This window comes from Phocoena sinus, chromosome 6 (assembly GCF_008692025.1).
Source record: "Phocoena sinus isolate mPhoSin1 chromosome 6, mPhoSin1.pri, whole genome shotgun sequence".
In the NCBI taxonomy this organism is placed as follows: domain Eukaryota; kingdom Metazoa; phylum Chordata; class Mammalia; order Artiodactyla; family Phocoenidae; genus Phocoena; species Phocoena sinus.
Genome location: NC_045768.1, coordinates 6,311,313 through 6,335,425, shown reverse-complemented (window position 1 = coordinate 6,335,425; position 24,113 = coordinate 6,311,313). Strand labels below are relative to the sequence as shown.

The 24,113-nt window shown below is 53.0% G+C and overlaps 2 protein-coding genes across 16 annotated transcripts in view; one reads left to right on the top strand and one right to left on the bottom strand.

Moving 5' to 3' along the window:
* USP20 (ubiquitin specific peptidase 20) overlaps positions 1–9,184 on the top strand; it is a 48,485-nt gene extending 39,301 nt beyond the window's left edge. For 6 of the 8 annotated variants that reach the window (XM_032634737.1, XM_032634742.1, XM_032634739.1 and 3 more), the window contains 10 exons: positions 1,384–1,417; positions 1,608–1,653; positions 2,567–2,747; positions 2,826–2,952; positions 3,264–3,433; positions 3,512–3,593; positions 4,631–4,739; positions 5,640–5,742; positions 6,978–7,049; positions 7,526–9,184. In XM_032634737.1, coding sequence (XP_032490628.1) covers positions 1,384–1,417; positions 1,608–1,653; positions 2,567–2,747; positions 2,826–2,952; positions 3,264–3,433; positions 3,512–3,593; positions 4,631–4,739; positions 5,640–5,742; positions 6,978–7,049; positions 7,526–7,686 — 1,085 coding nt within the window. In that variant the 3' untranslated portion in view covers positions 7,687–9,184. The remainder of the gene's footprint in view (positions 1–1,383; positions 1,418–1,607; positions 1,654–2,566; positions 2,748–2,825; positions 2,953–3,263; positions 3,434–3,511; positions 3,594–4,630; positions 4,740–5,639; positions 5,743–6,977; positions 7,050–7,525) is intronic. The other 2 variants (XR_004350341.1, XM_032634738.1) reach the window with 2 other exon arrangements.
* A 6,749-nt stretch (positions 9,185–15,933) lies between these two features.
* Positions 15,934–24,113, bottom strand: part of FNBP1 (formin binding protein 1) — a 141,232-nt gene continuing 133,052 nt past the window's right edge. For 4 of the 8 annotated variants that reach the window (XM_032634750.1, XM_032634753.1, XM_032634748.1 and 1 more), the window contains 2 exons: positions 22,917–23,075; positions 15,942–18,945 (listed from right to left, as the gene is read on the bottom strand). In XM_032634750.1, coding sequence (XP_032490641.1) covers positions 18,938–18,945; positions 22,917–23,075 — 167 coding nt within the window. In that variant the 3' untranslated portion in view covers positions 15,942–18,937. Of the gene's footprint in view, positions 23,076–24,113 lie in introns of all 8 variants that reach the window. The other 4 variants (XM_032634749.1, XM_032634746.1, XM_032634747.1 and 1 more) reach the window with 3 other exon arrangements.

The following is a 24,113-nucleotide window of genomic DNA, read 5'->3' as shown; positions in this document are numbered from 1 at the left end:
TAAATGTTTGGGAGAATTCACTGGTGAAACCATCTGGTCCTGGGCTTCTCTTTGTTAGGAGGTTTTTTTTTATTACTGCTTCAATCTCCTTAGTCATTGGTGTTTTCAGATTTTCCATATCTTCATAATTCAGTCTGGGTAGGTTGTATGTTTCTAAGTATTTATCCGTTTCTTCTAGGTTATCCAATTTGTTGTGTTGGTGTATAGTTGGTCATGGGAGTCTCCTTTGATCCTTTATACTTCTGTAGTGTCTGTTGTATGTCTCTTCTTTCACTTATAATTTTGTTTGAGTCCTCTTTTTTTCTTGGTTAATCTAGCTAAAGATTTGTTAATTTTTTTTCTCTTTTCAAAAAAACAACTCTTAGTTTCATTGATTTTTTTTTCCTGTGGTCTTTCTAGTCTCTGTTTTATTTCTGCTCTAATCTTTATTATCTCCTTCCTTCTGTTAACTTTGGATTTAGTTTGTTCTTCTTCTGATTCCTCGAGGTGTAAAATCAGATCGTTTGAGAGCTTTCTTTTTTCTAGATGTGGGCATTTATTGCTATAAAATTCCCTCTTAGAACTGCTTTTGCTGTGTCCCATAGGTGCTAGTGTGTTGTATTTTCAGTTTTGTCTCAAGATACTTTCTGATTTCCTTTTGATTCCTTCTTTGACCCATCAGTTGTTCGGGAATGTGTTGTTTAATTTCCACATATTTGTGAATTTTTTAGGTTTCCTCGTGTTCCTGGTTTCTAGTTTCATACCACTGTGTTTGGAAAAGATATGAGATACGATTTCAGTCTTCTTAAATTTGTTAAGGCTTGCTTGGTGGGCCAACATACCATCTGTTCTGGAGAACGTGTATTTTGGTGCTGTTGGATGGAATGTTCTGTTTATGTCTGTTGGGTTCATTGGGGCCACAGTGTTATTCAGGTCTGCTGTTCCCTTGTTAATTTTCTGTCTGGATGATCTATCCAGTATTGAGGCTGGACTATTGAAGTTTCCCACTATTACTGTACTGCTGTTCGTTTCTCCCTTCAGTCGTGCTTTAATTATTCAGGTGCTCCAATGTCGGCTGCCTGTATATTCACAATGGTTACATCCTCTTGATGAACTGATCCCTTTATCACTGTAGGGGACCCTCTTTGTCTCTTGTAACTGATCTTGGCTGACAGTGTACTTTATCTGATGTAAGTACAGCCACTCCTGCTCTCTTTTGGCCACCACTGCATGGAATATATTTTTCCATCCCTTCACTTTCAGCCTCTGTGTGTCCTTGAAGCTAAAGTGAGTCTCTTGTAGTCAGCACGTTGTGATTTTACTTCTAAAGCGTAAGTCACTATGTGCCGTTCCCCCCCATTTTCCATCCCTGCTAACCTACGTCTCTGTATTTTACTGCCCTAGGTGACAACATGTATAGCTGTGAACGGTGTAAAAAGTAAGTGTGTGCGTTCTAGAGGCTTCTCCCCGACTTCCTGTTTCCATCTGTGGTCCATCTGTGTTCCATGTACTTCCCCCGGGCTCCCCCAGATAGCTTGACCTCACAGAGTGAGCTGGGTGGGAGGGGTGCTCCCCAGCCTGCCGGCCCCCTCCCTGGGACGCTCACGTCCCCCACTCTCTGCTCCCAGGCTGCGCAACGGCGTGAAGTACTGTAAGGTCCTGCGGTTGCCAGAGGTGAGTGGGCAGCCTCCCGCCACTCTGCCTGCGGGCCTTCTCCACCCCGGGCGGTGCCGTGCAGGGCAGAGGCCGACCCCTCCTGGACTCAGGAGGCCCGTGGAGACTGCTGCTCTGGCTGGGCGACCCCCCGGAGGGTCTGGCCGGTGGGGAGGCTCGTTGCTCGGTGTGTAGCTTGGAGCCCGGCTCCTTCATCCCTCAGCACGTCTCGTGCGGGCGGGAGGCAGGTGTGGGGCGACGAGGGCACCGTCTGGAGTAAGGCATAGGCGGGGCTGTTGGGAATGCCTTTCCGAGGAAGTGGCATCTGAGTGGGGCCTGAGGACATAGGCGGGGGTCGGCCTGGTGGAAGGAGAGTGGGGAAAGAACAGGTGGGCAAAACCCCAAAGCAGAAGCGGGCTTGGCCGAGGGTTGTGGCTGTAACGAGAGGAGCATGGCCCGACGCGGGTGCCAGGCCGGGCTGAGCAGGTCTGGGGAGCCTTGGTGGAGAAGCCTTCTACAAGTCGGCGCCCACAGAACTGGTGGCCAGAGTTCTTTGGGTGGTCAACTCGATGGGCCAGTGACAGCTTCTTGTGCAGACCAGCCCAGTGCTCGGGGACAGCCCATCCTGACCACCAGTCCTGTTAGTGCAGCTCAGCTCTGCTGTCACATCTGCCTTTATCCCTGAAAGCTGGCCTGGCCCGGCTCCCACGCATGGTTCTTCAGAGTCAAGGGCGGGGCCATCAGTTCGCCTGGGTCTCTGGAAGGCTCTAGCCACTACGTTTCTTGTTTTCCCCTGGGTGACAGGGCCTGAGCGGGTCGAACAGCGGACTAGTGGGTGTCCCAGAGCCCTGCTCCGAGGCCCCCGTCGGGTTACCAGTGGTCCCAGGGCCCCGGCCAGCCCCGGAGTGACCGGCGCCTCCCCTCCTTCCCCCAGATCCTCTGCATTCACCTGAAGCGCTTTCGACACGAGGTCATGTACTCGTTCAAAATCAGCAGCCACGTCTCCTTCCCCCTGGAGGGACTTGACCTGCGCCCCTTCCTCGCCAAGGAGTGCACGTCCCAGATCACCACCTATGACCTCCTCTCGGTCATCTGCCACCACGGCACGGCAGGCAGTGAGTCCAGCCACCTGGCCCCACCCCGGCCCCACCCCGGCCCTAGGGTGTTTGTCACCCCTGCCTCTCCCGCCGCAGGTGGCCACTACATCGCCTACTGCCAGAACGTGATCAACGGGCAGTGGTATGAGTTCGACGACCAGTACGTCACCGAGGTTCACGAGACAGTGGTGCAGAACGCCGAGGCCTACGTGCTCTTCTACAGGTGGGGCCCGGGCAGCGCATGGGCCCCAGGACTTCAGCCGGTGCATGTCGGGGTGGTGGCGCCTGCGAGGGCTTTAGGCCAGGGAGGAGTAAGGATTTGGGTTTTTAAGAAAGAGCCCGCTGGCTGCTGGTGGGAAAGCTGGAAACCCAAGTAGTTGAGTTGGGTTTTCTCCGGTGGTCCCGGTGGGAGGTGATGGCGACCGCAACTCCGGCAGGGGCGGTGGAGGGATGCTGCGGGGTCCGGGAGGCGGGGCTTTCCTTCATGGGGCGTGGCTGCGGCTCCTGATCTGCCCCACCCCGCCGCCACCCCAGGAAGAGCAGCGAGGAGGCCGTGCGGCAGCGGCAGCAGGTGGTGTCCCTGGCCGCCATGCGGGAGCCCAGCCTGCTGCGGTTCTACGTGTCCCGGGAATGGCTCAACAAGTTCAACACCTTCGCCGAGCCGGGGCCCATCACCAACCATACCTTCCTCTGCTCCCACGGAGGTGAGGTTGCCTTCTCTGCGATGGGCCGCGGGGCGGGTGGGCCGAGCCCCGCTCTCCATCCTGTGCCTTCCTCCGCAGGCATCCCGCCCAACAAATACCACTACATCGACGACCTGGTGGTGATCCTGCCCCAGAACGTCTGGGAGCACCTCTACAACAGGTACCCGCGGCCGCGGCCGGCCTCTGCCGTCCAGGCCGGGCACTCAGCTGGGCGGGAGGCGGGGGCAGGCGGGGGCATGCCTCCGTGACCCCACGCCGCGCTCACTCAGACAGCAGGACAACACGCCACCAGTTGTGGGGCGCCCCTGGCAGCCTTGTCTGCATCGAAAAAGATGCCCGCCTTTGGGGGCATCCAGCCGGGCCCTCCCAGTCACAGGGGACGGAAAACTGGTCAAGCCAAAGTGTGGTATTGGCTCCTCTCGCAGACAGTCGTGGGGCTGCAGGCCGCCAGGCAGCCGGGCCGGTGTCTCCCCAGCCCCGTGCCTGGCTCAGGGGGCTGGGGGCGTGTGCTGCCTCGGGCCTTCCAGGTTCAAATCCGTCAAGACCCAGAGCGTGTGACTCTGTCGTTGACGGGAGAGCCCCTGGCCGGGCTCGGGTCACTCTGGATCCGGGAGGCCGGCTGTGCCGCGGCCGAGGGGGTGGTCAGACGGGCGGGGAAGGAGAGGCCGGGGAGACTCTCTGGACTGGCTTTGCTTCACCCACTCACAGCTCAGGCACGGCCCGTGTCCTGCGGTTGGTGGATGGGTCAGAACCCCACAGGGAGCGGCATCCCAGGTCCTGTGGGGGGATCGCCCCCGCCCCCCAGCAGAAGGATGTGCAGCCTCCCTTTGATGTCGTCCTTAGGGTCAGGCCAGGCGGGCTTTGGCTCCCATGGCTCCTGCCCAGTGGCCAGGAGAGGAAGCGAAAGCACTCAGCTGTCCTTCGGCCATTAGGCACGTATGTGTGAGGCACCTGCTCTGCGGCAGGCGCTCTCCTGGGTGCTGTGGGCTCTCAGGTGCGCAGGTAGCCGTGCCAGTCGAGTGGGGAAGACGAGACAAGTAAACAGGCCGCGCACAGGGCGCCCAGGGGCCCAGTGGCCGGGCCAGGGCGGCATCAGGAAGCCTCGCTCTCCAGCAGGTTCTCTGCTGCCTTCCCCATGGGGCTCTCCCCTCAGGGTTCATGACTCCCTCTCTCTCTGCACCTCCCGCCCTGGTGCAGGTTTGGGGGCGGCCCTGCCGTGAACCATCTGTACGTGTGCTCCATCTGCCAGGTGGAGATCGAGGCGCTGGCCAAGCGCAGGCGGATTGAGATCGACACCTTCATCAAGGTGCCTGGGGAAGGGGGTGGGGCGCGGGAGAGCCGGGCCCCTGAGTCGGGGGAGCTGAGTACAGTCAGGCTCTGTTTGGAAGACCTGTTCTGTGGGAGACCAGGGTGGCCAGAGGCCTGGCCTGACATTGAAGATTTTCATCGGCGGAAGGGGGATGGGTTTAGCGAGTTCAGGTCCCTCTGCCGGGAGGCTGCCAAGCAGCTGGTAAAGGAGTAAGGGGCCGGACGGTTCTCTATTGTGCGGGTTGTGGGATGTTTAGCAGCATCCCTGACCTCTACCCACTCGATGCCCGTGACAACAAAAAGTACCTCCAGACACGGGTGGGTGCCCCCTGGGGGCAGAGTCCCCCCGCCGCCACCCTTTGGGAACCACTGGGCTCTACAAACTGACACGGAAAGGTGCATTCAGTGAAAAAAGCAAGGTGCAAGGTAGGACCCAGCGTGATCCCATTTTAAGGAAGGGGACTTCTGCAGGGGACACGGGGGTGTATGAGGACTGAGGCCCCTCGTGCTGCTTAAAGCGGGGGGACTCGGGGACCCTCCATCGTTCAGCAGTCCAGGGTTGGACTGTTAGATACCCTGCTTTGTGGTCATTATATATGAGACATCAGACCGGTGAAGGAGTGAGCAGGGGACACGTTCTATTAAGTGGTGGGGGAACAGCATCTACCGTCTGATCTCAAGTGGCTTTTTGCAAAGTTATTAACAAGAGATTCACCCAAATGCTAGCGGCAGTCATCTGAGTGGTGGGATCGTGGGAGACGTTTCTTTTCTTTGAACTTGTCTGGGCATTCGAAACTTTCTCCGAGTGTCTAGTGTTTGGTAAGAGTCCGGGGTGGGGACTGACCGGTGGGGTGTTGGATATCCACACCGACCTTCCCCTCGGCCCCGCCCCACCCAGCTGAACAAGGCGTTCCAGGCCGAGGAGTCGCCCAGTGTCATCTACTGCATCAGTATGCAGTGGTTCCGGGAGTGGGAGGCCTTCGTCAAGGGCAAGGACAACGGTGAGTGAGTCAGAGGGCACGTGCCCGCTGCTCCCCACGCCGGGAGGGGCCTGGGGCTGCTGACCTGCTGGGAGTGTCCCGGGAGGCGGAGGGCGCCTGCCCAGAGGGCACGTGCCTGAAGGGGTAACACCAAAAACCTGCCGGGCAGGCACAGATCTTGGGTGCCCCCCTGCCCCGCCCCTCCCCACTGAGTGCTGGGATCGCCGTCCTCACCCTGGCCAGGCCTTCTCACTGCAGCAGGACAGAAGCCATCTGGCTCTGCCCCTTCCCTCCCTTACCCTCTGTGTGCAGGTGCCCGGGGGTGGCTGCTCTTCCCTCCTGCCAGGCCCTTTCCCTTGGGGACTCTGTTGGCCTAAATAATAGATTGTAGTTGACAGATGGCTTCGGACTCTTAGGAAAGGACTTGGACGCCATGTCCTCTGATCGCTCGATTTACAGAGGTGGAAACAGGCCCCAGCAGAGGGCCGCTCCCAGAGTCCCTCACGGTCCCCGGCAGGGAACAGCTGAGCCTGAGCCGTGGCCTGCACGCGGCCACCCTCACCGCCCCCGAGTCCCACACTCGGCTCCCAGGCCAGGCTTCAGAGCCTGGCGGGGTCAGCAGAGCCCGGAGCTTCCGCGCCCCGGACATCTGCCCTTTGCAGCATGAGCGCCAGGACGCGGGAAGGGGGAGGGGCCTCCCGAGTGGCTGCGCTCGGTCAAGAACCCGCCTCCAGAGTCGCAGCCCCACCTTGGGCCCTGGCTCTGCCTCCTGCCAGCACTGAGCTGGGCGGTCACGTCGCCTGCCTCACCTCACCCAGTTGTCGAGGGTTGAGCTAGTGGGCTGCATGGGAAGGGTGCTCAGCAAACACGGCCGCCATCAGATTAGGACAATGTCCACCCGGCACTGGACATCTACCCTACCCCCCCGCCCCCCCCCCACTCCATGCTAAGGTCTGAAACTAGGGTGCGAGTCCTCAAAACTCCCTCTGCTGGGTCCAGGGATGCCACAGTCCCTTCTGGCTCTCACACTTGTGGAGATGAGCATTTGGTGCCCTAAGCACCTCGGCCCGTAAGAGCTTCACGCTGACCCCTTGGGCCCGGGACAGCCTCTCCGGGATCACAGGTGTCGGTGGCGTACTTTGAGAATGGCTCGTATCTGTTGAGGGGTGGAAGGCTGTGGCGGAGGAGGGGACTGGGCTTTCTTCCCGTTGCTGCAGAGGACCAGAGGCACTGAGCCTGAGCCCTGTCTGTTCCAGAGCCCCCCGGGCCCATTGACAACAGCAGGATCGCACAAGTCAAAGGAAGCGGCCACATCCAACTGAAGCAGGGTGAGAGTCTCACCAGCCCCAGCCCGGCTCCCCTCTGCCCCTCCTGGCTTGCAGGTCTCACCAGGCACCCCCTTGCCACCTGTCTGAGTCGGGCTGTGACATCTGTCCGTGTCCAGGTCCAAGACTCGAGCGGATGGGCCAAGGTGCCTGGCCTCTGTGTGGTTCCCACGGCCCCTCTGCCCCTACCCACGCCCTCTCGCCACTCCGCCACCTCACCTGCCTGCCCTTTTGCGTGAACCCCACCCCCTGGGAAATGAGGGGCTGCAGCCATCGTAGTGCCCTCTCGGGTCCTCAGAGAATGGACATTCCCCTGGAAAATCCCAAGATTCCCATTTACAGCTGTGCACGGAAGCCCATGGTTGCCCTCCGTCCCCATTGGGGCCTGGCCCTCCCAGACCCCCCACTGCCAAGACGGTGGCTTCAGCGAGGGGGCGAGGGCGAGCCCAGCCTGACCGGTAGCCTCTCGGGCCCTGCAGGAGCTGACTACGGGCAGATCTCAGAGGAGACCTGGGTGTACCTGAATAACCTGTATGGCGGCGGCCCCGAGATCGCCCTCCGCCAGAATGTGGCTCAGCTCCAGGACCCGGAGAGCTTGCACGGGGAGCAGAAAATCGAAGCTGAGACCCGGGCCGTGTGACTCAGTGGGCCAGTCTGTAAGTCCTCTCCTCCCTCCACGGAGACCCTCTCGTGTCCCTCACGTGTTGGAAGAGTGCCCTGAGGCTGTTTGGAAGGACCTTCACGAGGCCCCCGCCGGCTGATGACCCGGGTGTCCCCACAGGCCCCCGCCTTTGCCCTCCTCCTTGCGGAGGGGGCGTCTGTACCCGGAAGAGAGGCCGGCGGCTCTGGAAACCCAGATGTGTTAAGAGGCAGAAAAGTTGTTTTGGTTCACAGTGAGTAATGCTGCAACTAGGAAATATATCCACTTCAGGCTTGTTAAACGACCAAGGCTCTGCGATGTTAACTTGGGTCTTTGTCTCGGCAGTGCCCTCGTGTCACTGGTGTCGTTGTGTCCCCAAACCTGCCCTCTCGCTAGCTCGGGCCCAGCTTTTGTCCCTGGACCCTCAGTCGGGCCATGGCCTTGGCACAGAGGGTCGGGGAGCGGCTGCCGCTCCGCAGTCGTTTCCCACTGGCTGCTGGTCCAGCGCCTGAGTCACGGGTGGACGGTCAGAGCCGCGAGCAGCTACCGAGCCCTCGGCAGTAAGGGCGCTGCCGCTGGTCCCTGGGCCAGGTCCTCCTGAGGCCCCGCTCCGCCCCCGCACCTCCCGGTCGTCACGGGAGTCTCCTGAATGCTGGGCGGCCCTCGATGTTTTTCATGCGGACTAATGACGCCCGACACGTTTGCGATTGGGACCCGAGGGCGGGGTTGGCTTTCTGTCAGTGGGGCTCATTTCTGGAGGCAGCTGGTCCCCCCGCACCCTGTGTTGCTCAGCTGGCCCTGTGGATTGGCTGTCATTAGCCCCTGCCAGGGACCCAGATGATGAAACAGAAACACCTCGCGTTGCTATGTTTGCTGCTGCTGCAGCTTCCCCGGGGGCCTGACATCTCTCCCCGACACCGAGCTGCACGGGGCCCCTGGGCCGGCTCGTACGCGCGGGTCCCGGAAGTGCGCCTTCTGGGTGCTGAGCGAGGCCACTGCTGGGGGGCTGGGACCTCCGAGCACAGCGAGGTGGCGCTGAAGCCCCTGGACGAAACGGCCGTGGCCAGTGCTCAGCCCGTCAGGGCCAAAGCGCATGGCGGGTGGGAAAGGGGTCCCGGGACCAAGCCCCCGAGATCCCGTGGCCCTCAGCCTCCATAGAAGCGGATGTGAGTGGAACTTGCAGCAGGCGGTCTGGCGGAGCCCCTGAAGCTCTCACGTGTCACTCACTTCTGTGATCTCGTTTCACCCGGATCTGTTTCCTTCTCCACCGAGGCAGCATAAGATCAAAGAACAAGCCACTGCTGGAATTTCTGGACATTTGCCACAGCCCTTTGGAAGTTGCTGCTGCCGCCTGCGGCGACCCCCCTGCAGAGCCCGGCGGTTGCATGTTGCACTGTTTGTGACGTAGACTCCGCTGTGCAGGTTGTAATCTCGCCCCACGTCTGCGCCGTCTAGTTTGTGCTCAGAATGTCATAATAAACATGTAACGTTCCCCACAGCCCGTGCTCTCGTCTCTGCACCTGCCGCGGTCAGAGGGAAGCTGGCTGCCGTGGGGGAGGGTCATGGGGGAGGGCGGTGGAGCCACGGTGATTAATGTTTGACCTTTCTAAGAGAAAAGGATTCTTATTCTAAGCTTTTGCTTTTCCGTTTTGTAACATACAAAAAGAATCTGCCAGGAAAACTTAACATGCGTTAGATTTTTAAAACTGTAGATAGAAACCATATTGCTAACGCTCAGATGAGCGGGCGCCCTTTTGGCTTTCAGAGTGATCGAGATCCTTACAAGTGTGCGGGCCCTGCAGTTGAAGGTGATTGGCTTCCTTTACAGACCCCTTATTCTAGAAGGGCTTTTTACTCGAATAAAACAATGCAACTTAGCAAACCAGTTCATGGCCTTAGAGAAACACGTTTGCATGAATTCTTGCAAACTGCTTCTTACATTTTTGGAATGAAAAGTGAGAATTTATTTTTAAAAGATGTGCTTTTTTATATATGTATATAAATTTTATTTATTTATCTTTGGCTGCATTGTGTCTTCGTTGCTGCACACGGACTTTCTCTAGTTGTGGCGAGTGGGGGCTACTCTTCATTGCAGTGCACAGGCTTCTCATTGCAGTGGCTTCTCTTGTTGCAGAGCACGGGCTCTAGGAGCGAGGGCTCAGTAGTTGTGGCTTGCTGGCTCTAGAGCGCAGGCTCAGTAGTTGTGGCACACGGGCTTGGTTGTTCCGCGGCATGTGGGATCTTCCCGGACCAGGGCTCGAACCTGTGTCCCCTGCACTGGCAGGCAGATTCTTTTCTTTTGTTTTTTTTATAAATTTATTTATGTATTTTTGGCTGTGTTGGGTCTTCGTTTCTGTGCGAGGGCTTTCTCTAGTTGTGGCAAGCGGGGGCCACTCTTCATCGCGATGTGCGGGCCTCTCACTGTCGCGGCCTCTCTTGCTGCGGAGCACAGGTTCCAGACGCGCAGGCTCAGTAGTTGTGGCGCACGGGCTTAGTTGCTCCGCGGCATGTGGGATCCTCCCAGACCAGGGCTCGAACCCGTGTCCCCTGCATTGGCAGGCAGATTCCCAACCACTGCGCCACCAGGGGAGCCCCAAAAGATGTGCTATTAAAAAAACCTGATAAAACAGCTTTTTGAGCCTATATGTTTAAAAAACAAAACAAGAGTGTGTACTGTAACTCCTTTGAATCCTGTGTGCAGCTTTCTTCACATGGAGCTTGTCTACTCCGTGCCTACGTTTCCCAGCGATTCACTCTACTGTGAGATGGAACACGTTTAGCTCAGAAACCACTTATTTCTCCCATTTCCTGTTTTGTCAAGATTTTGTTGTTGTCGTTCAGCTTGAATTATAACGCCATCGTTTGAATATACGTAATTCAGAAAAACTCCTTGACGTGTTCTAGCCTTAAAGGTCCTGCATACATTTTAAACACATCTTAACTATTAGCTAGGTTGCTGTACTGGAGACCGTTTAGTGCTTTGCTTTTAGGGAAACAGATGTTGAGTCTCACATTTTTATAAGGTAACAGTATAATTAAAAGGTGTAAATGTCTTCATCTCTTAGGCTTGCTTTCTCCTAAGGTTGCCCAAGCAGTGGTTGGATTTTATTCACATTACTACAGAAATAATACTGAAGTTGGATAAGACCTCTCTATGTTCATGTCTTTCTTGGGGCTAGCAGCCCTGATGCAGTATAAACCACTTGTGTTTAAGAGTAAAAACAGTATATACAGTTTTCACTGAACTTAAACATGAAAATCATGTCACCCTATTGTAATCTGCTGGTGCCTTTTTAGAATGTAGCTTAATCATGACAGACCTTGATGTTTATTTCTTATTTAAACCCTCCTCTTTACACTTAAGCATTTTTAGAAGGGTCAGATTTCTTGTTTAGCTTATATGGAACTATGTAGAGTACAACCCAGTGATATCAGACAAGAATTAATATTTTACTCTATTTCAAATGCTTATAAAGCTTTTATTGAGTTAGATTTTGCTGATGCAAAGTTTACAGCCTTCTGGTACTGAAAACTAGATACACAAAACAATGTTACAGACGATGAAGATAAAGAGTATGTTTTCTTTTCAGGGCTTTGAAAAAAAATCACTTAAACTCTTACTACTGAATAGAGTAAGCCTAGAATCCTGTTTATATTCCAGGGAAAAGAAAGTCTGCATTTGTTTCATGGCTTAAAGCATCTGGTTTATACATATTACATTGCAGTAGTGATATTGAAAAATTGTCTCTTGCCTAACGTTTTTACTGTCCTATGAACAGGACTTAAGTTTTAAAATACTGCTTGAAGATGGCTGTGCTAACTAATGTCAATGCAGGAGCAATATTTTTACCTGTTTCTAGATGACAGTGTTACTAAAATTTCTAAAATGAAGGCATTTGTTTAGTCTCAGTTACTTAAGAAAAATATAAATTGTAAAAAGGACTCAGATAAATCATGAACTCAGAGGAACTTTCAGATCGTCATTGTTCAGAAGCCAAATAAATAAAATGGACCAAAAAAAAAATTTAATGTGACAAATGACCAGACACCCCGGGGGCTCTGCATGGTTTCCCAAGAGCCAGCGCATCCAGAGGCTTCAGGAGGAAGTGGAGGCCGAGCTGCTTTAAACACCCATCGGCCTGTGTCTTTCCTTTCCTGGAACCAGCCCTGGCCCCAGAGAAGGGGGGCCAGATGTGCTCAGGGGATGAGGCCAGCACAGCCCACAGGCTGCTCCCCTCCTGGCATCACACCACGGACTTGGTGCCTCCCGGCTGCTCAGAGCAGCCTCAGAGCAGGTGTTCCCCTCCCTGGACCCTACGAGGGCTGCACTGGGGGTACCCTTTCCCTTTCCTCCCCAGACGGCTGATGTCGGCACCTCCGCCACAGCATCGTGGTTGCTGGTGTCTGGCATCGGGAGCGCCCTCACATTTAGTGATGCTATAGTGGTTTATAGTCTCTGTGGTTTTGGTTGGTTCTGTTTATGCTTTGGGGGTTTGGAGGGGAGAGGAGAACTTGAGATTTTATGTATGACTTTAAACATTCGCTTGTGAAATCCCATCAGACATGCATGTGCAGAAACAGGTTCAACACAGAGTGATAAAACAGGTGACAGATACCCGCCCCCAGGTAGGACTGCTAGCAGTTCCACTGAAGCCCCTTCGGGGCCTCCTGATCACTGACCCCCCGCCCACCCCAGAGGAAGCTCCTTCCCTTCACTTTTCTTTATAGTTTCACCACATACGTGTGTGTCTGAGCATCATTTTAGCTTTGCTCACATTCGAATGTTGGATTCCATGGTACAAATTTTGTGATTGGCTTTTCCTGTTAAACATGGAAGACGGGAATGGGAGAGTTTTGTCTGGAGGGTTGTTTGATCCGGAGGTTTGGAGACATTCATTTGTTGTATGTACTGCAGGAAGGTGAGAGAGAGAGGTAGGCACCAGTTGGCCTTAAGATGTTTCCTCTGTACTTTCCCTTGAAATACCAGGCTTTTCAGTGGCTCGGCCGAGATGCTGGCATGTGAAGACAGGACAGGAGCGTGTGGTGGTCCACCTCCACGCACAGACGAGCAGAGACAGGCAGTGCTGGGCGGCAGGGGAGGCCGTCTCTGTGTCCTCTCTCCCACGTGCCGTCCCGTGGCCGGGCTTCTCCTGCAGGCTGGCCCGGGCCTCGCTCCAGCGACACCTTTTAGAGTCACAAGCCAGCCGGCAGACTGGGGAGTTTGTAGGCCAACTGCCACCTGTGTCTGCAGGCCTTTCCACCTGTCTCTGCTTCTGCTGACAAAGCTGCATCAGAAGGTACATTCCCTGGTGGTCCAGTGGATAAGACTCCGCGCTTCCAAGGCAGGGGGCACGGGTTCAGTCCCTGGTGGGGGAACTAGGATCCCACGTGCTGCGTGGTGCGGCGGGGAGAAAACAAAACAAAACAAAAAACATTTGCAAGGTGCAGCCACCCCAGAAGTATAGCTTCCTACCTTTGTTCTAGTTGGAATTACGTGCAAACGTAAATTATCCTGCGAGTCCTTCACGACCTGAGTTTGAGCCCCAGAGAGCCTCTGGGGAAGCAAATGGTGTTTTGGAATCATACCTCCCTCTGGCTCTCTTCCCTACGACACCTTTACCTACAGCAGAGAGAGGCCCCGTTGGTTGTAGCAAAGGCACAGGGTGCAGAAGCAACTGATGGCCTTGGGAAGAGCTGTGAGAAAGCGCCGTCCTCATTTTGGACAAAGTGTGTCCTGGAAGGCTGCCCTCGGGACGTGCTGGGATGCAGCCTCCAGGCGTTGCTTGGACCTGACACCAGCGAGCAGCGCAGCTGAGGGCTGTTTGGAGAGCCCCAACTGCGGGCAGGGCTCTTGGCCTGGCGTGTGGGAGGATGTGCACCCCGTGAGGGGCACGAGGCTCCCGGGGCAGAATGCCGCAGCACCCAAGGGAATCCTCCCCGCCCCAGCTGCTTCCGGGGGCCAACAGAGGAAAATGAGGAAATCCCCGTTTCCTCCCGCGGCTTCTGGTCCCTTAGCTCTGAGGACAGAGCCACGTTGGGGGCTGTTCTCAGTTTATGCTGTACCTTCTGTGGCCCAGCGGCGTCTCCAGCTAATGGGAGGTCATTTAAGTAAATGGCACTCACTGTACCGTCTGGACAGAGAGAGCGTTTAAGTCAGGGCCTAATGCACGCAGCTCCGGAGAAACGGCCCCTGGCACTCTGAAAGAGGCTGCGAAGTGCCATTTGCAGCGTTTGCGCGTTAATCTCCGGTCTCAGAGGGCGCTGGCAACAAGGCTTATGCCTCCCCTTCTCAGAAAAGGCCGGCAGAGGCCAGGGAAGAGGAAGAGAGGCGCCCTCCAGGCCAGGTGGGCCCTCACTCAGACCCGCACCATCCATCTCTTGCTGTCCCGTGGATCGCACAATTCCAGAGATCTCTTTTGCTTTAGTTAAAAAAGTGACGGCATACTCGAATCCCCCTGCTTCTGCCCACTTCCATTTCCTACCTGGTCACCCTGCTGGGGACCCTCGTCCTTCCCTCCTCGCCCGCCAGCTTCTCTCCCACTAGGGGGCGCCGGCGCCTGTGCGCGGCGGCGGCGGCGGCGGCGGGGTGGGGGGGCGTGGCCTGGGCGTGGCCGGCAGGTGGGGAGCGGGGAGAGGCGGGGAGAGGCGGGGCCGAGCAGGGCGGATGCTGAGATTCCCAGACCCACCGGAGGAGCCAGACCGACGGGTCTGAGTCAGGGGTTTCTGCGCTTGCAGAGGCTGCCTTCGGGAGCACACCGGGAAACCAACTAACTGCCCGCAGCACGTACTGCGCTGCCGCCGCTGGTTTCCGTGTGCGATGGGGTGAGGCGTCACCTCCCCAAACGCTTGAACCAAGTAGGTACGTAAAGACGGGCCAAGCTGGGAGGCGGTTCAGTGTTTCAGACCCGCGAGCGCAGTGTAAGGTCACAGAGCTGCCAGCCGTGAACTCTGTCGCCGAATCAGAATAACACAGGCTCCATCACGGAGCCGGGACGGAGCTCGGAATCGGAGCTGACAGCTAAGAACGGCTGTGGAGGTGGCGTCCACCAAGTGTTTTCCCCACTACCGGGGAAACTGAGGCCCAGGGAGGTGGGGACACGCGTCCCATTCAGACCCGGCTCCCAGCCCCTCACGATGGTGGGGTCCTGCAGGGGAGAAGGTTCTACGTGAGACAGAGGGAGACATTCTGTCTCTCACCGACTGTTAGAGACTAGTCCCCAAATATGATAAAAGCCCAGAAAGAACATGCTGGAGACATTCTTCCCAGATTAACCTTTTGCTGACAACCTGGACGAGGGGGCCTCAGTAGGACAGTCGTAGAGCCACCTAGTTCCCTTGACCATCCCGTCTCTTGCTGAGAACCCCGACTTGATTGTTCGGAGGCCTTGGCTCCGGACACCATCCTCCCCAGGACCGACGGCAGCAGACTTGGCTGAGAACTTGGCGGCGAAGCTCTTGCTTGAAAGGCCAGTCACACGCGTCTGTGGGAGGAGGCCGCGGCCGCAGCGAGGCCTGGCCTCGTACGGGTGGCCTCACCTCCCACCCCTCAGCAAGCGAGTGGCACTTGGCATTAGGCCGCCCTGCTCACTTAATATTTCACTCCCTCAACAACTGTCTTCCTAAATCGGCTCTAAAGAGCCTTAGGAAACAAAGAGGTGTGGGCACGAACCAGTCTTCCCCCCAAAGCCCGGGGTGAGATTTTCAACGCAGGGTATGGAAAGGGCCTCCCTCCGGCTGCACGTGCAGCCGCTTGGTGCAGGCACGAGGCCCTCACCCTTAAACGCTGCACACTGTCCGCGGCGTCACAGAAACCAGTGATTATTCCAGCCAAGCTGCCAAGGAGAGGGTGGGCTTGAGCACTCGTGACGCCAGACCGCCAATGAAACGCAAACCCGCTGCGACTTCCCGGCCCCTCAGTCCCCACAGTAGGGTCCCCGAAACCCCAGAGTAGCTGCCAGATGAATTTGCATAAAATGGGCTGGACCTAAGGAGCCTCCCCAAATCCCTGCACTGAACCAACGGGATCCCACATCACTGAGGCCTCTGAGGGCTTCCCCCAGTGGGCGGGGCTGGAATTTGGAGCTCCCTGGGTCTCAGGCCCCTCCCCAAGCAGATGGCACCGGGACTGGTGTTGGGTTGACACCAGTAAATCAGTGACATGTAGCTCGGAGCCCAGCCTCCAGCCCAGGGGACTCTGACTGCTTCTGTGACCAGGGTCTCCTCTTTGCGCAACAAACAGCCCCGCGATACCGTGCCAGAAGTTACACTTTTATTTAACATTTAGAGGATTAACATAGTTACAAGGTCAATATAAGCCTTCCAGTGGAAGCACTTTATTTGGTTTAATTCCATCTCCAGAGACAAATGGGCAATTCCATAACCTTTACAATGGCAACGGGCATTTACAACACTGAAATGCCTCCAGAGTTTAGAATTAGTGCAACACACACAGATAAACCAAGAAGTTTAAAGGTGCTCGACACCAGGTTAAAATAAAATTTTGGATCACTTTTTAAAGTTTTTTTGATATAAGCACAGGAGGCAGAGCCATTAGGAAGTATGAAATCGACATTTCTGCAAAAATACTTAGCATCAACATAACTTTTTCATGTTCAGTAAACTTTTCCCCAGTAATTACAGATGTTACCAAAAGGCATTAGAGGCCTCTGCGCTACTGCTGGAGAGACAGGCTGCTGGCACCCAAAAGCTTCAGGAAGATCGTGATATAAACCCAAAGGGCAATCCCATTACAGCTTTCCATGCCTTTATATTCTTTCCTATCCTGCAAAGGAAAAATTGGGTAAACGACAGGTTCCTCTCTTTCATTTTAAGTTATTTTCAGGGTAGCTTCTTTAAAAATGAGTTATTCTTACAGCACAGTGATATCCTAGCATTGGTGGAGAAGTGACGGGCAGTGGATACGAGGGAAGGCTGAGAAAGAAGCACATGGGAAATTCCACGTTTCTACTCTACGTGAACTGCTCTATAGTAATATATAGATGATTTCACAGTAGGACTCCCAGAGTAAGTGATATACCTCAACTATCCTATAATAACTTGCTTCCTTTACTAAGCCCAGCTGGGACAGCTTTGCCCTTTCCCCATAGCCACACAGACTGTCAGAGAAGCAAACACCAAGGTTAACATTGAAAAGCACTCATTTATCCATTCTTTTTTGGACACAGGTGGTACAGAGGAAAAAAAAGGCACAGGGGATACAAGAGAATACCAGCATATTCTATTTTGGGTTTAACAGACATTAAAAGAACAAATTACTGCACTTTATGCCTTTTCCCCTAGGTTGTAAGAAATTAATCTATCCTGACCCCTAATATGAAAGATGCAATGCACATGCATTCCCAAGGCTCTAAAGTCAGATTTTTAAAAACTGTGTAGCATCCTTGTAGAGTGAAGAGTGGGCAGCTGGACTTGGTGAGATTCAGAAGTTGCTGGAGACACCCGGTCACCCTGCCACTGGGACTACTGTCCATAGGAACCACGCACCTGCTGGTTTGCAGGGACACGGGTGAGGCCCTGACTCTTCTCGCCCTTTGGCATCCTGGCTTCACCGTCATCTGCCAAGACAGTCCTCCCATGAGACTGAGGAGTGTGTGACAGTGGGGCCGCCCCTTGGGTGTTAACGGAGCGGCCCCCAGATGCCCGCAGCTGCAGAGGCTCCCTCTGGGGAAGAAAGAGCGAGGGAGTGGCTCACGCTTGCTCAAACCTGAAGCCACTTCCTCTTCCCCTGCTTTTTGTCCTTGGTATTTGCTCCCTCTTGGTTTCTTGTCACCAAGGGTTGCCTGAGCCACTCTCAGAGGCTGGTGTGTGGTCAACCCTGGTTTGCCGAGAGGAACCGTTTTCCTACCACTGAACAAAGGTCCAACCCTCAGGACCTGTCCTTTCTGTCCTTGTCCCTTCGGCTCCTGTAAGAGTTCCTTGTCTTGATTCATAAGGGTTGAGAAGCAGTGAGGATGCTCAAGGTGACCTCCTGGTTACCAAAAGCCAAACAAAAGAGGAAAGATGCCTGGTGGCATCATGCCTTGGGCTTCTGACGGCATCCTCGCTCACAGAAACTCACAGCCAATGATTTCTCTGGGCTTTTTCTGCACCGAATAAGTAGAGAAGCTATGCTGCTCTAAGGCATGAGTGACCACACGGTACATGACCTCATGTCTTCCTCAAAGACCCATAAGAGGAAGGAAATTTAGCTCAAAAAACAAACTTGATTAATTCCACTTGGCCTGGAGAGCAGGTGGGAAAATGTGGCAGCTGTAGCCACAGGATCACTTGATGAAGCACAGGGTCTTTGGTGACGAAAGCGCTAGAATCCTAAGATGTGGAGCTCGGACTTCACGGAAAGGGGAGCGTCTTCCCATGGCAATGAGCTAACGCAGAGGTGAGACCCTCGTTCACGGTCTGCAGTTCTCATTAATAGGCGGCCAACGGGGAGAAGGTGGGCTGGGGCCTTCCTTGACCCCATGAAAGGTGGACACAGGCAGGACAGCAGGGCTGGCCCAAGAGCTGGAATTTGACTTTCGCTGTGGACTTTTCCAGGCCACTGAAGACAGGGCCCCAAACAAAAACGTGTGTACGTGAGTGTGCGTGTACATGCCCCAGTGCCCGCCACGGACACTCTGAGGCCGTGAAACGTTTCAAGGGCCAATTGTTTAGTATGAGGTGAGGACGCACAGTCAGGAAAGGACCACCGAATACCCAATGGACTGGGGAAAAGATGAGTATTTTCTAACGTAAAGGACACAGGGACACATGAGTGACATTCGGGCGCCCAGTCCACCTGGTGCAGGCCTGACCCTCCTGGTTCAGATGCGGTTCGTCTCCCCGGGAGACCAGTGGCAAAGTTTTCACGAAAGGCACAGTGTGAATTGTGGACAGGCCGGGATGCGCCAGGTGGACTGAGGGCCGAGGCCCGGGAAGGAGGGACCACGCGTCAAGCCGCCTTCTGTGGCCCCGAGTTGGACGGGGACCAAGACAGGGACAGACCTCCCCGCAAGAGGCAGCCAGGCTGGGCCAGGGGAGGAACCAGGCTACGAGGAACATGCTGTAAAAAGAAAAGAAAGAAAAAGGCAAGCCGCTGCACGTGGGGATGGATGTAGCTTCAGGCTTAGGTTCCGAGGGCCACACACCAGCAGAGCCCCAAGGCGCTGGCGGGCACCCAGGCCTGTGGAGACAAGCAGACCGAAGGGTTTCTCCTGGGAAGGCTCTCCCGAGGCTCTGGCTCCCGGAACCATCTTTAGGAATCTACAACACAAAAGACAGAGAAAGGAAAAGGCTGTTAGAGTGGCGGGCAGCAGGTCAGGGGCGGGCGCTCTGCAGCTCTGTGCAAACTGCACCGCCCTGGGGAGGGGGGGAGGGGAGGGAGCACATTTAGAGCAACGGGTTACCTACCACAGGGCGAGTCTGAGATAAGGAACTTTCACGGTTTTATCTGCAATCAGAGCAGCTAGTCTTTCCTTCAGGGGTAAGAGAAGCCGCCCAGGAGATGATGCACCCATGCACCCGCACTCATCTTTCTCATAAATTGAGTTCTGAGACGGAGAAAGAAACCAGCTTCCCAGAGTGATGCCGGGAGCCCAAAGGCCTGGTTCTCTCTCCGACTGACACTCTCAGTTCCTTGGCAGTAAAAGGCAACATCTTGGGTGAACAGGAAAACCTGTCACTCAGCGTTTACTCAGCAGTAAACCGTGAAAGTTCTTCATCTTGAGGGGACAGAAGAGAAACAGGAGACAGACTCCTCAAGCCCGGAGGTGAACACAGGGTGAGAAACAGAGAAGGTGTCATCATATAAAAGGGGGAAAGGGCAGGAATTTTTTTTTTTTTTTGAAAAGCATTTGGCTAGAAAATTCCCCATTATTGAAGACGAAAGAGTTAAATACTCGGATTACACAGAATAATTTTCTCGGAGAGGGGAAAAATCATTTAAAATACACAACACTGAGAAAAATATAACGTTTATTAGAGAGGCAGATACGAGGGTACAACTAAAAGGAGCCAGACAGATTCTTTTCTTGTAAGATAAGGAGAGAGAGAAACAGTCATGTTGGCCATATTCAAACAGAACTTACTCAGAACCCAAGTGTCTACAATAAACTCAAGTGTGGATCAGCTGGCAGGGGACCTAGCTACCACTGTAACCGTCCTTCCGGCTCCCCCAGCGGTTACAAAAACAAAAAGGTCATTAGGCATCAGAATCACCAATAAAACAAACACAAAGAAGAGTAAAACATTAAAACAACGAATTCAAGTAATCGTTTTAGTTTTTCTATTGCAGTATATACAAATCTATTGGGGCAGAGGGCGGTTATGGTTATATTTCACAGAGAGCAATTTAAAAAAACAAAAACAAAACCATAAAAGAGGACAGTCACAATTCAGTTGACCAGTTGGAACTTACTCTAGTCTAACTATTTTGGCAATTATTAAATAGTCACATGGTAGACACCACACACACACAAAAGTGCTCTGGCATTACTGACAATAAGAAACTCCTTTTGAGTTACGGGCATCGGAAAGCAGCAGCCCCGCCCACCTGGGACGGGCTTAAGGAGAGGGCAGTGTTTATGGAGCAGGCGGAACGGATTTATAAACAAGGCAGGGAAGGAAGGCTTCGACATACATTATTAACCTCTAAGTGTACCTCTAAACAAAAGGAGAAAACTTTATACACAAGCTGAGACTTTGCTACTTTCATTTTAACAGATAACTGTTGGAAGAACACAAAGTATAGTTCGGGTGGAAATGGAAATTTGTGATTCTCTGGGAATCAAGACTTCTGCTAATCCTCTGCACATTGACTAGATGGACCTGAAACTACAAGATATCTTTCACCGTTGAGTCGCTAGTACATAGCTGGTAAAGCTACTGAGGCATACAGCCTAAAATAATGATCATCATTTATGAGCCCAAATCGCCCCTCCCACCCCCGAAAGCCAGCTGAGCTCTTTCCTGAATCAGATTTGCACAACTCTAAAGAGGAGGAGGGGAAGACAAAAGAAACACCACCAACCAACTTGGTGGAATGCCGGCCGTACTTTTCAAGTCAGGCTTTTAAAAGACTCATGTTATCCTGCCTCATTTTAAGACGTTTTCAGTGCTTGGTTTGCTGTCTCCAATAATTCACAGTCTGGAAATGAGTTCATCGCAGGATAGAAAGGTTAGGTTTTAATATCTTAGGGATTCACTTGGTTACCTGCCCAAAGCTGTGACCACCTACTGCCCATCAAATCCCCACGGTCAGCTGGTTTTCTTGCTGCAGTAGTTAAAAGGAAGAACTGAAATGACTCTCCTGAGAGGTCTGGGGTCAGGGTCAGTGGCTTTATCAATATTACGGCAGCAAAGGTATAATAAAGCAAAAGAAATCTGAATTACAAAATTATATTTAAAATAAAATCAGGCTGGCCAGGGTCGGTTTCCCGCTTTTGATATTGGACCACAGTTGTGTCAGATGCAACCACTGGGGGAAGCTGGATGTAGGGGAATCTCTCTGCTTTATCTTTGCAACTTCCTGAGAATCTATAATTATTTCAAAATAAATAATGTTTTAAAAATCAGACAGTCACAGCTTCCCTGGTGGCGCAGTGGTTGGGAGTCCGCCTGCCGATGCAGCGGACGCGGGTTCGTGCCGCGGTCCGGGAAGATCCCACACGCCACGGAGCGGCTGGGCCCGTGAGCCAAGGCCACTGAACCTGCGCGTCCGGAGCCTGTGCTCCGCAACGGGAGAGGCCACAGCAGTGAGAGGCCCGCGTACCTCAAAAAAACAAAACAAAACAAAAATCAGACAGTCATTAAGTAAAGGTTACTAAATTCCATCTTGGCGGCCGTCGGGAAATGTAAGAGAGCTCTCTGCTAGACTCTGCAGCAGTCGCCCATAGCTCCTGCCAGCTCCTAGACCCCTGATATGCTGCTGTCAGTCTTAAAATCAGCTTTAAGTTGATCTGACGTTCGAAAAGGAGCCCACAGTGTAGAAGCAAGGAGCTAATATCCTGTTTGAGTAGGAAGGACATGAATAAATAATTTTCAAAGCCAAATAAAAAGAGAATCTCAACCCCATACCTTTATTTTAGTTGGTTCTCTGTGATCTCAGGGAAGATTCTAGAAATGAGCACAGCCATTGGGCATGTCACCAATTTCACTACCTATCCTGCCAATTTAAAAATGCAAATCCCCATGTGACCCAGATTCTTTGAAGATGGTGAACCATAAAACGAGCTAGAAATTCTAAAACAGTTTTCAGTAAATTCACACTTTGGGTCTTAAAGATGCCAATGATTAAAAAACAAACCAAAAAACCCTTGAAAAGTGACGTGCTGGGGTCTGTGTGTAGAAGCAGTTGCTTACAAGGGTCTATTCACAGCCCCACCTGGGCAAGTATGAACGGAATACAGCTCCACCTCCCACAAAACCTCCAACAGAACAGAATGAAGTGAGCTGTTTTTATGTAAGTTTATCTAAACAGCACCAGCACATCTGATCAGCTCTTTCAACTGGCAGAAGGAAGGAAGATCAGTAGTCATATGTAAAAATCAACTGGTTGATCGACCAAAGTTTTCCATATTTCAATTGGTTGCTTAGGATCATGTAGACATAACCTGAAAACACGGTGATCTAACAATTATCTTAAACATGTTTAAGGAAATATACACACTTTTGGTACCAATCTTATTCTTTACTTATTCTATACTTCCTTGATGACTTCCTTCAAAGTGAATGACTGTAAAATTGAACAAACTAGCGTAGTTCAGTTTATGAAGTTACAAAATGTAACATTCTAGGTAGCTCAATTTCTGGCAGGTACTACATATAAATAAGAGAACTGAAGTCTTCTGCACCCCTAGGACGTGCATGGACATTTAGATTCAGAAATACGGATTAGAAGCTAGAAGGCAACTTTTTGGTTATCTACCGATGCTGCCCAAGAAGAAATGTTTATCAGATTTCAAAGGACACAGTTGTACATTGGCAGCTGGCAGCTTTCCAAGTAAAATGTCATTAGCAAGTGAAACTTGATTATCGTCAAAACCAGCCCAGGAAATTCAGGTGTAAGATGCCTGAAAGTCCACCTCGTCCCTAAAAGAAACTGCGACGCTCCCCATCCAGTCTTTTGAAGAACTGCCTGTAACAGTCATAGTTGTGGGGAGAAACAACTCCAATGTTTTAAAGTTTTTTGTGTTTTTGGTTTTTTTTTAAGTTGTATTAAATATAAGTCTTAGCACCTTTGGCATTTTTGTCCAAATAGACTTCGACGTATGAAGTGGGGACATAACCCTCTTCGTCTTCACTTCTCCGGATGCGGGTCCACCCGTCACCTTTGTCTTCCTCTATAACGTACAGTGTTTCTCCTTCAACTACTGAAATGGTTCCTTCGTTCTGACCTGAAAAAGCGATATCAGAGTACTTTAGGTTTCTTGTCAAATCCGGGTTGAGAGCACAGCTTTGCAACGACGAAGCAAGTGTAGGGAAAGATGGACGCACTGACCCTTCTGCTCTCCTCCCACACAGAAGCTTCCAGGTCCTCACCTTGCGTCTCTCTAGGACCCTCTTCTAACTCCTCCTGGGAGCCCTCTCGTTCCTCCCTCCCAGAACAGGAGGTAATTTCCGCAGAGGAAACCTTGGGACTGCTTCTCTACTCTTCCCTGAAGGTACTCCTATGGCGTCAATTACATCTCTTTACACAGCACCCCGACTTTTCTTTTTCCTGTTCTGGTTCTCGTCTGAGGCAAGGTTCCACTTCGCCTTCTGCCTGAAGCCCGTTTCCACCTTGATGGTACCCGGGCACCTGGAACGCGATAGGGGTGAACCCGGACTCACTGTTTTTCCTCCCACTTTCCCATTTCAGTGGACATCTCCATCATCCCAGGAATGCAACTTCAGGGATCATCTGTGATTTCCTCCCCTCTTTGTATACTGGCTGCAGCATCTCTGCGTCCATTCCTTAATCAAGGCCCCGAACACCATTTGCTAAGATAATTTCAAAAGACTAGCCGCCATCGCCCAAGCAGTGTCCTGAAAGGCAGACTGTTTAGGGGGCTGTTAATAGCGGTACTGTGGGCGCGGGGTGGGGAGAGGGATGGTGTGGCCGTGAAGTAAAACCGGGAACATTTAACCTGGTACTTCCCTTTCTTATTTTGCCATAATGAATATTTAGTTTATTAAAGACTCTAAAAGTCCTAGAGTAAAGGGAATTCCCTGGTGGTCCAGTGGTTAGGACTCCGTACTTCCACTGCAGGGGGCCCAGGTTCAATCCCTAGTCAGAGAACTAAGATCCTGCAAGCTGTGAGGTGTGGCCAAAAGAAAAAAAAAAAAAAAAAGTCCTACAGTAAAGAAATTCATTTGTCCCAGGGCTTCTGAAAATGATCTGAGCTCTGACTGCTTCTTTCACATCGTCCTTATCAGCAGCCTGCGAGATGCCG